We start from the raw sequence: 18,463 nt of genomic DNA, 5'->3' as shown, positions 1-18,463 counted from the left end.
AAAGATCTTCATATTACAACATTAAATAAAACAATTCTTTATATTAGATTAATTTCATTTAATATTAATATTCAAATTTCTGATTTATATAATCAATTAAATAATTCATTAATTTCAATAGATAATTTAAAAGGTAAATTCATTTTAAATTCAAATTTATTTTATTTACTTCCTTCTGGTATTAGGTATTTATTATATTTATAAATAATATAAAAATTAAAATAATAATTAATTATTATAAAAATTAAAAACTAAAAAAAATAAAAATTTTAGGAAACCAGATATAGTTTTTTATGAAACTGATAATGAAAATGAAAATGATACTGATAATTATAATGAAAATGATAATGATAAAATCAAATTTAAAAAGTTAATACCAAATCATTTTATTTTAGAATGTAGATCAAAAGGTGATTCATTAAATTATTGTAAAAGAAAAGTATTTGATTGGATAAATTTTGGTGTTAAAACTGCTTTATTAGTTGATGGAATTGGTTCAAATTCATCTCGTGGTGGTTGTTATTATTATTGTTTATCACCTAAATCAGATAATCAATTACCATTAATTCCAAACTCAACAATTGAATTAGATTCAAATAATGAACCAACTGGATTAAATGTCTTATATTTTGATTGGAATAATTATAATATTCAACCAAATATGTGTCCAAATTTTAAAATTAATTTAGTTGACCATCTAAGTGGCATTGTTATTGATTTTTCAAAGATACAAAATTAATTAAAGAAATTGAAAATAATTTAAAAAAATCAAATAAATAATAATATTAGTCAAAAATTAAAAGTTTAAAAATTGATAATTTACTATTTTCTTGAAAATATATATCTGACCATTTTGGGTAAAAAATAAAGTTTATATACATTTTGGACTGTTTAAATAATTGAAATCTGCAACAAAATAAAATAAATTAAATTAAAAAAAAAACTTTTTTGAAAATTTTATTTTTTTTTTTTTTTTTTTTTTTTTTTCATTTTCATTTTCTTTTATTTTTTTTTTTACAAATATAAACATATTTTAAAAATGTTTAATTTTTCAAAATTATCAAGTAAATATTTAATACCATCATTACAAAAAAGTCCAATAATTGGTAATTTAGGAAATAGTAATATAAGTAATGTTGTAGTTGAAAGTAGTAAATTAAGTTCGGGTACAAGTGGATATTATACAGGTGGAGCACCACTTCCACCACCACAATATTGGGGTCTTGGTGCAGGTGCAGGATCAATGCATTCTGATCCATATAGAATGAAAGCAACTACAATTTTATCAGTTAGAAGAAATGGTAAAGTTGTTATTATTGGTGATGGTCAAGTTACACTTGGTCACTCGATTGTCAAACCAAATGCAAAAAAGATTAGAAAGTTATCAGATGGTAAAATCATTGCAGGTTTTGCAGGATCAGTTGCAGATGCATTTACACTCTTTGAATTATTAGAAAGAAAATTAACAGAACATCGTGGTTTACTCTTAAAGAGTTGTGTTGAATTAGCACAACAATGGAGAACTGATAAATACTATAGAAGATTGGAAGCATCATTAATCGTAGCCGATAAAGATATCACATTAAATATCGATGGTAATGGTGACGTTTTAGAACCAAACGATGGTATCCTCGCAATTGGTAGTGGTGGTGATTTTGCATTATCTGCTGCTCGTGCCCTCCTAACCGTACCAGATTTAGATCCTGAAGAAATCGCAAGAAGATCAATGAAAATTGCAGCTGATATCTGTATCTATACAAATCATAATTTCATCTTGGAAGTAATTGATAGTAACAATGAAAATAAAGATAATTTAAATCCAATTATTGATGGTTCTGGTGAAACAACAACAACCACCGATTCAAATAATACAAATAATACAAATTCAATCACTGATTCAATAACCTCATCAACTTTATCAACAACTTCTTTCCCTGATCAATCAAATCAACAAAATCCTACTACAACTAATCCAATTACAAATGAAACTGAACCTTCAAATCCTAATCAATAAAATCAATTATTTTTGATATATATATAGTTATTTTTCAAAAAAATTTTATTATTTTTGTTTTATTTTTTTAATATCCAAAAAAAAGGGGTATTTTTATTTTTTATTTTTTTAATATCCAAAAAAGGGTTATTTTTAATTTTATTTTTTTTTATTTTTTTTTTTATTTTATTTTATTATTTTTTTTATGACACACATAGTTGTGTTTTAAAATTTTTTTCGCTCACATCGGTAGCAATAATTAGAATAATAATTTCAATTTACCCCCTCCCCCCACACAAAATTGTGTTTGTGGTGTTTTTAATATATATTATTTATTTTTCAAAATTGATATAATTTTTTAATTATTTTTATTGTTTTTTTTTTTTTTTTATTTATTTTAATAATTACCAAATTAAATAAGTTACTTTTTTTTTATTTATTTTTTTTTTTTTATTTATTTTTAATTTTTTTTTTTTTTTAAAACATTTTTATATTTTATTTTTCTATCATTTATAAATACACATTTATATAATAATTACATATTAAATTAAACCATTCACTAAATACTATAAAAAAAAAAAAAAAATAATCAAAACAATTTTTAAAAAATAAAAATAATCTTTACCCATTAAAAAAAAAAAAAAAAAAAAAAAAAATGACAAAAGATAATAATAATAATAATAATAAAAAAGATGAAGAAGAAATTATTATTGATGAAGAAGATGAATTTTTAGGAATTTATCATCTTAGTAAAGAAGAATTAATTGATACTATTAGAGATATAAGAGAAGAATATTTTGAATTACAAGAGGATCATAATAAATTAGAAGAACGTTATAAAGATAAATTAAAAGAGATTGAATTTAATCGTAAATTATTAACAGAGAGAGAAGATCTATTATTACAATTACAATGGGACCCAAATCAAGATACAACTTATTTTCAGCAAATGGGTACATCAGAAAGTAATCAAACCAATGAATTGAAAATGAAGGCGTTAATGGACCAAATGAGAGTGATGGAACGTGGTATTTTTGAACGTGATGAAAAGATTAAACAAATGGAGAAGGTGATTGAAACTTTCACACTCCAACAGATAAATAGTGGTCTATCACCACCCACACAAATTATCTATCCCCAATTCAATACAATTAGACAACAACAACAACAATACTCCTCTGCCAGTGAACCAAATTCAACCACCACTACACCCACCGCTAAAGGTTCTTTAGTCGATAAACTTTCACAATCTTCTTCAACTGTTGATGCTGGTATTTTATCAACTGCCGATGCTCCAAATACTTTTATTCCAATTTCAAAGTATCCATTACCAAGAGAAGCTTCAACTTTATTTGAATCTTCAAATTCACCACAGCCATCTACAACTGTAAATATAGTTTCAGCAAATCAACAACAACAACAACAATCATTAAATAGATCAACAAGTTTTTGGCAATCACCAAAAGCTTACGTTTCTAATCTATTAGGCTTATCATCAAATGATCAAATCTCTAAAAAAGATGAAAACGATAAATCTATTGATGATTCTGAAAGCTTTGAAATTGAAACAACAAAACCAAATGTAGTTCAATCATCTTCTGCTATTAGAGTTTAAAATAAAAAAAAAAAGATTACAAATTAAAAATTATTATTTAATTAATAATTAATTATTAAAAAAAAAAAAAAAAAAATTCTATTTTTATCATTACGCATTTGTTACAAAAATAAAAAATTAATAAATTTTAAAAAAAGCACACCGTTTTTTTTTTTTTTTTATTTTTATTAAATAAATTTTTATTTTATTTTCCTAATTTATTGATCATCTCTTTTTTTTTTCTCTTGGTCTCCCCTTAAAGAGTTTGTGAATTTTTTTTTTTTTTACCTTTTAATTTTACTTTTGGTTGCGCATTTGAATTTCTTTTGGTTTTGTTTTTTTTTATTTTTTTTTTATTTTTTATAATTCAATAGTTTCATATAAAAAAAAAAAAAAAAAACAAAATGAAACAAACTTTAAATGTAATAGGATTAATTAATTTTATTAAAAAACAAAGAAGCTTTAATAAATCACCAATAACAATTACAAAACCATTAGAAATTACAAGATTTTCATATGAAGGAAATCAATTATTCCCAGCTAAATTAAAAAAATTTAAAAACCCAACTATTGATAGTGATTTATTAGTTGGATTTCAAGGTCCAGATAGTATTGAATCAGATTCTCAAACACCACTTTCATTAGTATTGAATAAATTAATTGAAACAAAACATGATGTCAGCAAATCTAATTTCATCTCTTTTAGAAATTCATTTAGAAAGTTATTCGAATCAATGTATGATAGTGAAAAATGGAATATACAAGTTCAAAGAATCAATTCAACAATTCATTTAGGTATGGATAATCCAACGCAAGATTTTCATCAACTTAAAAATTTTCATTTAAAATCAATGTATTCTGGTAATTATTTTGAAAAGATTTCAACAATTGATAATAATAACAATCCAAATGATAATAAACATAAATATTGTTCAATCATTCAATCAAAATTATTTAATAATAATTTTATTTTAGCATGTGAAATTGATTGTTGGAAAAAATCAATTCAAAATAATAATAATAATCAAAATAATAATAATAATGAAAATAATAATAATGATGATGATGATGAAAATTATAATATTGATGATTATGTAGAATTAAAAACTTCAAGAGATATTGAAGATAGTAAAGCAAATTATCAATTTAGATCAAAAAAATTAATTAGAATTTGGTTTCAAGCATATATTGCAGGTGTTTCAAAGATTTTTTTAGGTATTAGAAATGATGATTTCTTTTTAAAAAAATGTTTAAACTTTAATACTCATGATCTACCAAATCAAGCTATAAATTGGAATAAAGATGAAATGTTAATCTATGGAAATGAAATTTTAGAATTTATTAAAAATAACACTTGTTCTGGTAAATCCTATACACTATCTTTTAATTATCCAATTATCTCTTTAGTTGAATCCGATTCAATCAATATCATTAACGATCAATATTTACAATATTATTTAAATATTCCTAAAAACTTTGAAAATAATTATAATCAAAATAATAATCAAAATAATAATAATAATAATAATAATGAAAATAATAGTGATGATACTAAAAATAATAATATTCAAAATAATAATGAAAATAATAATATTCAAAATAATAATGAAAATAATAATCAAAATAATAATGAAAAAAATCAAAAAAGAAATTTTGGTGAAGAAAAAGAAATCAAAGGTGATGAAAATGAAGAAAGATTATCAAAAAAACAAAAAAAATTAGAATAAAATAAATAAAACTTATTTTATTTTTTTTTTATATGTATCTTTTTTATTTTTATATGTAACTTTTTTTTATAAAAAAAAAAAAAAAAATTTTAAATTTTAAACTTGAATAATAGGATTAAACCTGTAAGAAGGTGTTGAATTTTCAGATTGATTTGATTTTTCAAAACATCCAAATGAACAAAAATGTTGAGTGCTAAAGTATCTTTCACGAGATAAAATTGGAATTGAGTCTTTGTGGCAACTAAAACAAGAATATGATGCACTTCTTCTCTTTGTTGACGAGTGATGGTGACGGTGATGACGGTGATGAGATGGATTATTAATATTTTCTCCAAATGATGATGATGATGATGATGACATTTTTAAAATTTTTGAAATTAATTTAATAGAATGCTTGTTTTTTTATAATTATTATTATTATTATTATTATTATTATTATTATTATTATTATTATTATTATTATTATTATTATTATTATTATTATTATTATTATTACTATTTACAAATTGATTTTTTAATATATCTGGTACTTTTATTTTTATTTTTTTTTTTTATTTTTTATTTTTGTTTTTATATTTTGATAGCTCTTGTTGTTTAATGTTTTTTTTTTTTTTTTAAAAAAAAAAAAATATTTATTTGAATAAGTTATTTATTAATTGTACTATTTTAACCAACAGAAAATGAAGTATCAATAATATTTGTTGGAATTATTAATATATTATTATTTTTACTATTAAACTGCGGTATCAGATGATTCATTTAAAAAAATTATGATAGAAAAAATATTTGTTTTTTTTTTTTTTTTTTTTATTTGTTTTTTTTTTTTTTTTTAAAAAAAAAAAAAAAAAAGTTTGTGTATTTATGTTTCTAAAAAAAAAAAAAAAAAAAAAAAAAAAAAAAAAAAAATGTAAAAAAAAAAAATAATAAAAAATTGGAAAATGAGAAAAAAAACAGATAAAACCTGGTTTTTTAGAATTTTAGACCACTAAAAATTCTTATATTTTTATTGTTTAAAAAAAAAAATAATAAAAAAAGAAAAATGATTCGCAGTTTCCAGATGTTCTTAAAATAGAATCTTTTTTAATGAAACGATCTAATTTTATTATTTTTTTTATTATTTTTATTATTATTGAAAAAAAAAAAAATAAAAAAAAAAATAAAAGAAAAAAAAGTAAAATTAATTAATCAGATTCCTTTTATTTTTATTTTTTTATATATTTTTTATTTAAAAAAAAAGGAGATTAATTTAATTTATTAAAACCCTAAACTACTTTTGGATCAAAGAATAAAATATTACAGGTGAAATTAAAAAAAAAAAATAAAAAAATGGTTTTAGGTTTTATTTTTTTTTTTTTTTGTTATATTGTCATTTTTATTTTTATTATTATTATTTTTATTATTACTATTATTAGTAACAAAATGTTTTTTTATAATATTATATTTTTTATTATTAATTTAATTCTTATTTATTATTACTATAATTATTTTTTCGACGAACATTAATAGTCAAAAATAAAAATAATTTGATACACCAGCAAAAGTCAAAAAATATTAAGTGTAAATTATTTTAAAAAAAGGTTTTGTGCTTTTGGTAAAAAAAAAAAAAAATAAAATAAAATATTATTCTCTTTTAGCCCACAAAATATTTTCACCTTAATTTTTTTTTTTTTTTAAAAAACAAAACCTAAAAAAAAAAAAAAAAAAAAATATTTTGATTTAATTTGGCCAACTCCAAACTGGTTTGACACCTAATAAAAAAAAAAAAAAATGAAAAAAATTATTAACAATCCACAAAATGTAGTCTCTGAGATGATTGATGGTTTTACTCAATCATCAAGAGATTTATTAAAACTTAAAGGAAATTTTAATGTAGTAGTAAGATCTGACTATTCACAAATGTAAATATAATTTTTTTTTTTTTTTTTATTTTTTTTTCATTCATTCATTAATCTTTAAAAATAAATAATACAGAAAAGATAGAGTAACACTTATTTCGGGAGGTGGAAGTGGACATGAACCAGCACATATTGGATATATTGGAAATGCTATGTTAACAGGTTTGTATACATTTTTATAATTTATTTTATGTAATGTATTCATTTCACTTATCATTAAAAAAAAAAAAAAAAAAAAAAAAAAAAAAAAACAAACAAACAAAAATAAAAATAGGTGCAGTTTGTGGTGATGTATTTGCATCACCAAGTGCAAAACAAATTTTTATGGCTATTAAATCAGTTGCAGGTAAAATGGGTTGTATATTAATTGTAAAAAACTATATGGGTGATAATGGTTCATTTAGTATTGCAAGGGAAATGTGTAAAAGTCAACTACCAGATATTAGAGTTGAAATTATAACCGTTGATGACGATATTTCTTCAATTCTTATGAAATTAAATGAATTTTCAAATGATAATAATGATAATATCCAAGATATTAGAGATAAATATAAATCAATTACAAATAGAAGAGGTATTGCAGGTACAGTTTTAGTTCATAAAATTTTAGGAGGTTTAGCTGAACAAGGTAAATCAATTGATGAAATTTTAAAATTTTATAATAAATATATATCACCATCCAAATCATTAAATTTAGTAACTATGGGTGTTGGTCTATCATCTTGTATCATTCCATCAGTTGGTTCACCATCATTCACATTAAATGAAAAAGAAATGGAAATTGGTTTAGGTATTCATGGTGAATTTGGTATTGAAAAAGTTGAATTAAAACCTTCAAAACAAATTATTAAATCATTAATTGATAATTTACTTAAAATTTTACCCTATTCAAATAATAATAATAATAATAATAATAATAATAATAATAATAATAATAATAATAATAATAATAATAATAATAGTTGTGGCATTTCTTGTGGTAGTGATGGTGAAGACAAATCATTAATTGTATTAATTAATAATTTAGGTAGTACCACTAATATGGAAATGGCAATTGCTACAAATGATTGTTTAAATTATTTACATGAAAAAGGTTTTACTGTTGAAAGATTAATTACTGGAACTTTAATGACATCATTAGAAATGGCTGGAATTAGTATATCTTTATTATTAATTAAAAATAATCAAATAATTAATTTGTTTGTATATATATAATACATCTAAATATATTCTATACTCTTTTTATAAATATATAATATACCTGACTATTAATATTTTATATTTAAAATAATTTAGAATTGATCTTAAAACAAATGCAATGGGTTGGCCAAATAGTGTTTTAAAACCATATAAAAATAAAGAAGATTCAATTTTAACTTTAGATGAAAATGATTCACATGAAATTAAATGTAAAGTCTTTTTTTTATTTTTTTTTTTTTTTTTTTTTTTTTTTTTTTTTTTTTTTTTTTTTTTTCCAAACAAATAATAATTATTAATAATTTTTTTTTTTTTTTTAAGATGATAATTTAAAATCAATAACAATTTCAAAAGAAAATGGAGAAATATTAAAAGAAATTGTATTATTGGGATGTAATTCATTAATTGAGAATTCAAATAAATTAACAGATTTAGATAAACAAGTTGGTGATGGTGATTTAGGTACAACATTAGAGAATTTATCGAAATCAATTAAAAAATCCATTGATACAATTCCATTTGATAAACCATGTTATACATTTAGAAAAATATCATTAATTATTCAAGAATTAATTGGTGGATCAAGTGGACTTTTTTATTCAATCTTTTTCCTTAGACTTTCAAATAGTTTATATGAAAGATCAACAGTAAATGGAAAAAACCAAATTTCAACCAATGATTGGGGTTTATCATTAATTGATGCAGTTAATGCAATTAAAGAATTAGGTAAAGCTGATATTGGTGATTGTACAATGTTAGATTCATTAATACCAGCAATTAATAAAATTAATCAATGTTGTAAAGATAATGAAAACTCTTCATCATCGTTTGATTTATTAAATACTTTAAAACTTGCTTCAAAAGAGGCTCAATTAGGTTCTGAAAGTACAATTGAAATGATTGCAAAAAAAGGTCGTTCATCTTATTTGGGTGAAAGAACTTCACATATTATGGATCCTGGTGCTCATGCAATTGAAATTATTTTTAAATCTTTTCTTTCAATTAAAAAATGAATTGAAATAAAATAAAAATTAAATTTTTTACTTTTAATATTTAAGTATTACTTTTTTTTTTTTTTTTTTTTTATTTTATTATTTTATTTTTTAAATATCTTTTAAATCATTAATAATTGAAGTAGGTCTATGAGATGCTAGTATTGGTGAATGTTGAGTTTGGGAATGTTTATTTTGCGGTATCCAATGAGCAGGTGTAGTATCATTATTATAACTATTACTTGAAGAAATTGATGAAATTGATGCTCTAGTACTATCACTATTTTGTTGTTGTTGATTTTTATGTTGATGTTGATTTTGTAAAAATAATTTACTTAAATTATTTTTAGTATTATTATTATTTTGATTATTTTGATTATTTTGAAAATTAAAAGTTGAATTATGTAATAACCAATTACTATGCATCCAAAAATCTTTTGATTCAACTCTCATATAACAAGCTTTCCAAAGTTCTAAACAACGTGAATATAATTTTGGTTTAATTGATTGAATATCTTGAGGATTATAATAAGGATTTAAAAATTTATGAATATTAAAATGAACTTCAGACCAAATTGAAGTAGTTTTAAATTTAACTTGATCTTGAACTCTATCTTTTTCACAATTATTTAAGAAAGTACCATATTTACAACTATGAATATTATCTGATATAAAGAGTAGCAATGTTGGTGTGAATTCGAAAAGTAAAGGGAATTGACTACACAATTGAAAACAACAATCTAAAAATTGTTGAAAAATTGGAGATCTCTCTTCTTCATTACCAGGTAAATGACCAAGACGTAAAGAGAATTTATGACCAAAACTAAGCCACTCCTTCTCTATTAATACTTGAAAACCAACAATAGTACGATAATAGGGGTCCAATAGAATTTGAGTTAATGAAGTAATTTGTGGAGTTCTATCCCAACCATCACTACAATGAACTAGTATACTATTACCTTTTAAAATTAAATCGGCAGAGAATGTAGCAGCTTCCAAAATTGATTTAATATGTGATATCCAACCGGTTTCTTCAATGCAACCCCACCATCTCATATCGGTGCTTTCAGTATGATCTTTATCACGAGTTGAAGATCTCATTGATGATGTTAATTTCTCTAAACTTTTTCTAATTACATGTATATTTGGAATATTCATAAAAACCAATTTACAATTTGGATAATTATGAATATTTTCAAAGCCAGCACCGTTTGCAGTATTTGCATAGGCATTCAATTTGGGTCTAGCATCAATTAGATATAATGTTTTAGATGGTGCACTTAATGCTAAATTACTACAATATAATTCATCCTCTGGACAACGTGACCTCTCAATACCAACCAATGGTTGACTACATCTACTAATGGATGCATTTGAATTTGGATCTTTCCATGATAATGATGGTATACGACCTTTACTACGAAATGAAAATATCTTTTCTAAATCTTTATCCAATGTTTTTGATAAAACAACTAAACTACTTGAATAACTTGAACACATTTTATATTCTTTATTAATTGATGTCACTCTCCAATAACAATTACTATTATTATTTTCATCAATGTTAATATTAAATCTTAAATATTCTTTCTTTTGATTATAAATTTCCCAACCATTTATAAAATTATTATTATTATTTTGATTATTTTGATTATTTTGATTATTATTAAAACTATTATTACTTATTACTGAATTTGATAAATTTGATGATGATGATAATGATGGTGATGGTGATTGTGATGATGAAAAATTAAAAATTGGTTTATAAAGATATGCAAATAAAAATGGTGTACTTTCCTCAAAAACACCATAACTTTCATAACGATCAATATGTTGAATTCTAGATTCATCATGCATTTGAATATGTTCTTCCGCTATTTTCTTTTGAATTGATTTATTTTGATTTTCAACTTTAATTAATCTTTCGATTTTCTCTTTATAATGATAACTTATTAATTCCATAATTTTATCTCTAACATATAATGATAAAAAATATAATTTAAATTGTTTAAAATCTTTTGTTTCAATATTTATTAATTGATAATTCATTGTTATATCTTGTTTTTGTTGTTGTTGATTATCGTTAATAAATGATGAATTTGATTGTGATGGTGATAATGGTGGTGTTGATAAATGATTATTATTATTATTATTTAGATTATTATTATTTGGATTATTACTATTTGGACTATTATTATTATTATTATTGTGAGATATAATTGATAAACTTCCTCCAATATTTTTATTAAAATGAATTATTGTATTTAAAATTGATGATGCACTTTGTGTTATACTATTATGATTACTATTACTACCGCTACTACTACTACTATTATTATTGTTATTATTATTATTTTGTACATTTGATGATGATATTGTTGAGCTAACTAGACAATCATCAACTATATTTTCATGTGAAAAATTAAGATCAGAATTTGGTACAATTATATTTTCCTTATTATTTGAAGAATCTAAATCACCAGTTTGATTATCCTTATCATCATCAGTTCTTAAATTTAAAATTGATAATAATGGTATTGATTCCTCTTCATCTTCAAGCAATGGAAAATCATTATTAATTATTGTATTATTGGTGGTAGGTGTGGTAGTATTGGAAGTATTTACTAATGTTGCCATTGATGATGTAGAACCTGTTGACGATGTTGATAATGTTGATGAATTTAATTGTAATTGTGGTTGTTGTTTAAATGATGGTGATGCTAATGGTGATGGTGATAGTAGTAGTTGTTGATTATTATTTACAGTTATTGATGGTATTATAATTAATGGTGATGATGTTGATGATGATGTTGTTTGAGTTGAAATTGAAGATTGTGGTGAAGCTATTTGATTATTTTGAATTTGATCAATTTTAAAAACTATTCTATAATTTGTAATATATAATTTACCAGTATAAAGTTGAGTTGAAGTACCAGTTGTGAAAGAGTCACCATTTTGAACGAAATTTGAAATTGGTTTACCTAAAAACACAGCTTTTTCAATCATTAAAATATTCTCACCTCTTGTTGAAACTCTATTTAAAAAGAATTGTTTAATTGATGGAAATACCGATTGATAAGCCATTTCAATTGGTGATGGTAACATTGATGTCGATTTATTAAAATCTGCACCATACATTAAAAATAACTCCAACAAATCAACCTTACCCTGTTCAATTGAAATGTGTTGACATGTTCTACCTCTTTTATTAACAATATTTGGATTTGCACCATGATGTAATAATAATTTCAAATAATCATAATTATCATTTAACATTGTAGCTCTATGTAATGGTGTCTCTTGTTTACTATCTTTATGGTTTATATATGCCCCATAATCAATTAATTTCTTTGCTAATTTAATTGATTTATTTGAATGACAAAATCTATAAAAAAAATAAAAAAAAGTATTATTATTATTATTATTATTATTATTATTATTATTATTATTATTATTATTATTATTATTATTATTATTATTATTATTATTATTATTATTTATAATTATTTTAGATTAATTCTATTTTATATAATTACTTTGATAATAAATGTAATGGTGTTGAACCAGATTCAGTCCTTGCATTTGGATCAGAACCTCTTGAAAGGAATTTTTTAGCAATTTCAAATGAACCTTGATTAACTGCACAATGTAATGGAGTATAACCATCTTTATCTCTTTGATCTACAACAATGTTTGTACCTTTGAAAACAACATATTTTTTTTTTAAATAAAATTTCAATGCAACCATATTATCATTCATTGCAATTAAATGAAGTAATGTTTGATTTCTACTATTTTTAGTGGTTGATAAATCTCCCTTTTTTAAAAAATCTTTTAAAACATTTTTATCTTGTGACCTAGATATATTGTCTAAAACTTGATCATTAACAATCTGTTGTTGATTCATATTTTTTATTTTTTTTTTTTTTTTTTTTTTTTTTTTTTTCTAAACACAAATTTGTTGAAAAAAAAAAAAAAAAATAATAACGATAATATTTTATTTTGTTTGATCCATATTTTTATTATATTAAAAATAAAAATAAAAAAATAAAAAAAATCAAAAAAAAAAAAAAAAAAAAAAAAAAAAACAAAAAAAATGAAATTTGGTCAAACCATAACATAACGCTCAAAAAAAAAAAAAAAAAAAAAAAAAAAAAAAAAAAAAAAAAAAAAAGTTAAAAAAAATCTTAAACCACATTTAAAGAGAACTATTAATAGTTTTTATTTTTATCTTTATTTTTATTTCTTTATTATTATTATTATTGTTGTTTTATTCATTTTTTGATAAATTAAATTAAACTATTTTTTTTTTTATTATTTTATTTTATTTATCTATTTTAAATTTTTTTATACAAATCCTTTAAATGCTTTTATTATTAATTTTGCTATTCAATAAAAAACTCTGGCTATATTATTCAATTTTTTGGTACAAGAAATACTATGATCTGCATTTATATATTTAAATATCCAAATCTACCATATTATATTTATTTTTATGAAGTATAAATTCGATCAAATTCATACTTTTAATAGTAATTTAAAAAATCTATTATTATCCTCATCCAAAGATATTCAAATGAATCAATAGAGTTTGTTTCTGACAAATATTAAATAAAATATGAAGTAATAATTAAAAAAAAAAAAAAAAAAAAAAAAAAAAAAAAAAAAAAAGGTAAATTTAAAAAAACTAAAAGTTTAAATTATTTTTATTTTTATTTTTATTAAAACTGTATTTTTTATTTTTATTTTTATTTTTATTTTTATTTTTTTATTTTTATTTTTTTATTTTTATTTTATTTTTTTTTTTTTATTTTATTTATTATCTATTTTTATCCCCACGCTGAAAAAAAAAAAAAAAAAAAAAAATTTATTTATTTTTATTTAACTTCACACTTAATTTTAAAACGATAAAAATTATATAAAACCGACTGATTGAAAAAAAAAAAAAAAAATAAAAAAAAAATAAAAAAAAGGATTTTATTAATAATTTTTTAAAAAAAAAAGTTGATATATTTTAATGAATTTTATGTGATATTTTTGTTTCGTAATTATATTTTTAAAAATTTTTTCTCACTTCCGGCAACGTTTTTCGATTTGAATTTAAAAATTTTAATTTTTTTTAATTTTTTTTAATTTTTTTTTTTTTTTTTTTTTTTTTTCGAACGCGTTTTTCAATATAAAATAAAATTTTTTTTTTTTTTTTTTTTTTTTTGTTAAATTTATTTCACAAAAAGTATAATACAAGATGGGTAAAGAAAAAACACATATTAATATCGTCGTTATTGGTCACGTAGATGCTGGTAAATCAACCACCACTGGTCATTTAATCTACAAATGTGGTGGTATCGATAAAAGAGTTATCGAAAAATACGAAAAGGAAGCTTCTGAAATGGGTAATTATTAAAATAAATAAATAGAAATAAAAAAAATAATAATAATAATAATAATAATAATAAAAAAAAAAAAAAAAAAAAAAAAAAAAATTTTATAAATATTAATAATATTATTTTTTATTATTATATAAAAAAATTAATTAATTTTAGGTAAACAATCATTCAAATATGCTTGGGTTATGGATAAATTAAAAGCTGAACGTGAAAGAGGTATTACCATCGATATTGCTTTATGGAAATTCGAAACCTCAAAATACTACTTCACCATTATTGATGCTCCAGGTCACAGAGATTTCATCAAGAATATGATTACTGGTACCTCACAAGCCGATTGTGCTGTCTTAGTCATTGCCTCCCCAACTGGTGAGTTCGAAGCTGGTATTGCCAAGAACGGTCAAACTCGTGAACACGCTCTCCTTGCTTACACTTTAGGTGTCAAACAAATGATCGTTGCTATCAACAAGATGGATGAAAAATCAACCAACTACTCACAAGCCCGTTACGACGAAATTGTCAAAGAAGTTTCATCTTTCATTAAAAAGATTGGTTACAACCCAGAAAAAGTTGCCTTCGTCCCAATTTCAGGTTGGAATGGTGATAACATGTTAGAAAGATCCGACAAAATGGAATGGTACAAAGGTCCAACTTTATTAGAAGCCCTCGATGCCATCGTCGAACCAAAACGTCCACACGATAAACCATTACGTATTCCATTACAAGATGTCTACAAGATCGGTGGTATCGGTACTGTTCCAGTAGGTCGTGTCGAAACTGGTATCATTAAACCAGGTATGGTCGTCACCTTTGCCCCAGCTGGTCTCTCAACTGAAGTTAAATCAGTCGAAATGCATCACGAACAACTCCCAGAAGCCCGTCCAGGTGACAATGTAGGTTTCAACGTTAAAAACGTTTCAGTCAAAGAAATTAAAAGAGGTATGGTCGCTGGTGACTCCAAAAACGATCCACCACAAGAAACTGAAAAATTCGTTGCTCAAGTTATCGTCCTCAACCATCCAGGTCAAATCCATGCTGGTTACTCACCAGTCTTAGATTGTCACACTGCTCACATTGCCTGTAAATTCACTGAAATCGTCGATAAAGTTGATCGTCGTACTGGTGCCGTCGTTGCCAAAGAAGGTACTGCCGCCGTCGTCTTAAAGAATGGTGATGCTGCTATGGTCGAATTAACCCCATCTCGTCCAATGTGTGTTGAATCATTCACTGAATACCCACCATTAGGTCGTTTCGCCGTCAGAGATATGAGACAAACCGTTGCCGTCGGTGTCATCAAATCAACCGTCAAGAAAGCCCCAGGTAAAGCAGGTGATAAGAAAGGTGCTGCTGCTCCATCAAAGAAGAAATAAATAATTTGAAAAAAAATTTTATAATTATTCTAAAAATAAAAAAAAAAATAATAAAAAAGAGCTTTTTAAAAATAAAAAAAAAAAATAATTAAAATTATTATTATTATTTATTATTATTATTATTGGGTTGAATTGGTTGTTTATTTGATGTATTGGTAGTAAGAGTGGCAGAGGTTGCATATTCTCTATACTTGACCTCTTCATCACTTTGTATAATCTAAAAATTATAAAAAAAAATAAAATAATTAAAAAAATAAATAATTAATAATAATAATTATTTATTTTTTTAATTATTTTATTTTTTTTTTATAATTTTTAGATTATTTTTAATTAAAAAATTTTAATTTAAAAAGTTTTGTTTTGATGTTCAAATTTTTTGTTTTGCTTGAGATATTTTTTTTTTTTTTTAATTTCATTTTTTTTTTTTTTATTTTTTTTTTAATAATTTTTTTTTTTTTTAATTTCATTTTTTTTTTTTTTTTTTTTTTTTTTTTTTTACTTTACAAATCTCTTTCTCATTGAAAAATGATTAAATCAATAGTATCAAATAAAACTTTAAAGTTTTTAAATAGATCAACATTGGTTTCATCAAATAAAAATTCGAATATTTTAAATAATATTAATAATAAATATTATTGCCAATGGAATAAATATAATCAAAATTATCAAAATAATAAAAATCAAAATAATAATAATAATAATAATAATGGTTTAAATTATTCAACAAAAAATCCAACAACTACAACTACAACAACAACAACAACAACAACAACTAATTCAATTAATTCAACAAATTCAACAAATAAAAAATTTAAAAATTATAATAAAATTAATTTTAATATTGGTAAAAATCAAGAAGAAGAATATAAAGTTGAAAGTATTTTAAAAGGAATTGAAGAATATCCAAATTCAGCATTTTATTATTATTTTCTTTATACGAAATTATTGGAAATGAAAGAAAGTTCAATTAAATTATTAGATGGTAAAGAAGTTGATTTAAAATATTTATTAATTAAAACCATAGAGTATCAAGAGAATCAACCAAATGCAGATTTAGAATTCATCTCTTATAATTATTATGAGCTTTGTAATTTATTAAAAGGATTTCTAAATGAAACTATTGATATCAAAGGTAAATCTTTAAATAAATTAGATTTGGTTTTATTATCATTGGATAAAGATAATACAAATACATTCTCACTAGAAATGATTCAAAATTATATGATTGCATATGGTGTTCAATCCATTTCACTTTTAAATGGTGTTGGTGAAATTAATTTTAAAAAAAATATGAATAAAAAATTATTTGTTCCAAAAAAGATTTCAATTTCAACAAAAAGTAATGTATATATATATATATAAGTTGAAAAGTGTACAAACTTGAATAATTTTCACACAATAATTAATTAATTAATTTTTAAATTTTTTTTATTTTTTTATTTTTTTTTTTTTTTTATTTAATTTTTTAGAGAAATTAATTAAAATTATTGAAAAAAATGAAAATAAATATGTTGTTGAAGATTCATTATTTAAATTAGTATCTGCAATGCGTAATAATGAAAAAGTTGAATTACTTGGTGATACATTGGATAAAATTGATATTGCAAAAAGATTAATGCAAACTCATGGTGTTATTTGTAATAAACTTTCAAATGCATATTTGGTAACTTATTTAATTTTGAATGAATTAAATCAAGATTCATTTCAATCACCAATTGATGGTAGTGAAATCACTCAAAAACAATTATTAATTTCACATATTGAAAGAACTCCAAATAATCCTCAATTTCCATCAATGGATACTAATTATTTTAGTTATTATATTTTATCAACTCTATTGGATGGTTTTACAAATGATTTCGTTGTTATTGATGGTAAAAAATTAAATAAAATTGATCTCATTTTAAAAGCTTTTGATATAAATGAAGCAAGTGAATCCTGTAAAAAAAATTTAGAACTTTATTTATATGGTTATGGTATAGATTCTTTAAAATTATTAAATGGTAAAACTGCTTCATTAGATCAAAATAAAGAACTTCAAATTGTGTAAAAAAAATAAAAAAAATAAAAAATAATAATAATAATAATATAATAATATAATAATTATACTTAATGTATTTCTAATAATAAAAATAATAAAAAAAAAAAAAAAAAAAAAATATTAATAAATAAAATAAGATAAAATAAAATAAAATAAAATAAAATATTATTAAATAAAAAAAGTATTAAAAAAATAAAAAAGAGTTCCAAGCCAAAATTTTTTTTATTTTTATTTTTTTATTTTTTTTTTTTTTTTTTCCATAATTAT

General features: G+C 21.7%; 9 protein-coding genes across 9 annotated transcripts in view; 7 read left to right on the top strand and 2 right to left on the bottom strand.

The window, feature by feature from the left end:
* The window catches only part of DDB_G0270468 (hypothetical protein), a gene marked incomplete at both ends in the record, with an annotated part of 1,728 nt that extends 989 nt beyond the window's left edge, over positions 1-739 (top strand). Inside the window, 2 exons of the mRNA XM_640754.1 lie at positions 1-185; positions 274-739. The exon at positions 1-185 is cut by the window's left edge and continues 305 nt beyond it. Of these exons, the coding sequence (XP_645846.1) occupies positions 1-185; positions 274-739 (651 nt within the window). The remainder of the gene's footprint in view (positions 186-273) is intronic.
* A 300-nt stretch (positions 740-1,039) lies between these two features.
* DDB_G0269282 (hypothetical protein) lies at positions 1,040-2,014 on the top strand (the record flags this gene model as incomplete). The annotated part of the gene is made up of 1 exon (XM_640753.1): positions 1,040-2,014. The coding sequence occupies one exon, from the start codon at positions 1,040-1,042 to the stop codon at positions 2,012-2,014; it is 975 nt and encodes a 324-aa protein (XP_645845.1).
* Positions 2,015-2,648: 634 nt separating this feature from the next.
* Positions 2,649-3,608, top strand: DDB_G0269280 (hypothetical protein; the record flags this gene model as incomplete). Its single annotated transcript, XM_640752.1, has 1 exon — positions 2,649-3,608. The coding sequence occupies one exon, from the start codon at positions 2,649-2,651 to the stop codon at positions 3,606-3,608; it is 960 nt and encodes a 319-aa protein (XP_645844.1).
* A 383-nt stretch (positions 3,609-3,991) lies between these two features.
* Positions 3,992-5,314, top strand: DDB_G0269278 (hypothetical protein; the record flags this gene model as incomplete). The annotated part of the gene is made up of 1 exon (XM_640751.1): positions 3,992-5,314. One exon carries the CDS (start codon positions 3,992-3,994, stop codon positions 5,312-5,314), a length of 1,323 nt encoding a protein of 440 aa, XP_645843.1.
* A 96-nt stretch (positions 5,315-5,410) lies between these two features.
* Positions 5,411-5,674, bottom strand: DDB_G0269276 (hypothetical protein; the record flags this gene model as incomplete). The annotated part of the gene is made up of 1 exon (XM_640750.1): positions 5,411-5,674. One exon carries the CDS (start codon positions 5,672-5,674, stop codon positions 5,411-5,413), a length of 264 nt encoding a protein of 87 aa, XP_645842.1.
* A 1,407-nt stretch (positions 5,675-7,081) lies between these two features.
* On the top strand, positions 7,082-9,419 carry dhak (dihydroxyacetone kinase; the record flags this gene model as incomplete). Its single annotated transcript, XM_640749.1, has 5 exons — positions 7,082-7,212; positions 7,286-7,371; positions 7,484-8,408; positions 8,506-8,618; positions 8,728-9,419. 5 exons carry the CDS (start codon positions 7,082-7,084, stop codon positions 9,417-9,419), a joined length of 1,947 nt encoding a protein of 648 aa, XP_645841.1.
* A 90-nt stretch (positions 9,420-9,509) lies between these two features.
* Positions 9,510-13,305, bottom strand: DDB_G0269272 (hypothetical protein; the record flags this gene model as incomplete). The annotated part of the gene is made up of 2 exons (XM_640748.1): positions 9,510-12,783; positions 12,935-13,305. 2 exons carry the CDS (start codon positions 13,303-13,305, stop codon positions 9,510-9,512), a joined length of 3,645 nt encoding a protein of 1,214 aa, XP_645840.1.
* Positions 13,306-14,643: 1,338 nt separating this feature from the next.
* On the top strand, positions 14,644-16,155 carry efaAII (elongation factor 1 alpha; the record flags this gene model as incomplete). Its single annotated transcript, XM_640747.1, has 2 exons — positions 14,644-14,791; positions 14,942-16,155. 2 exons carry the CDS (start codon positions 14,644-14,646, stop codon positions 16,153-16,155), a joined length of 1,362 nt encoding a protein of 453 aa, XP_645839.1.
* Positions 16,156-16,680: 525 nt separating this feature from the next.
* Positions 16,681-18,337, top strand: DDB_G0270466 (hypothetical protein; the record flags this gene model as incomplete). The annotated part of the gene is made up of 3 exons (XM_640746.1): positions 16,681-17,494; positions 17,625-18,201; positions 18,334-18,337. The coding sequence occupies 3 exons, from the start codon at positions 16,681-16,683 to the stop codon at positions 18,335-18,337; spliced, it is 1,395 nt and encodes a 464-aa protein (XP_645838.1).
* Positions 18,338-18,463: the final 126 nt, after the last annotated feature.

This window comes from Dictyostelium discoideum (assembly GCF_000004695.1).
Source record: "Dictyostelium discoideum AX4 chromosome 1 chromosome, whole genome shotgun sequence".
Classification (NCBI taxonomy): domain Eukaryota; phylum Evosea; class Eumycetozoa; order Dictyosteliales; family Dictyosteliaceae; genus Dictyostelium; species Dictyostelium discoideum.
The sequence above is the reverse complement of the archived record's forward strand: the minus strand, read 5'-3'. Positions and strand labels throughout refer to the sequence as shown.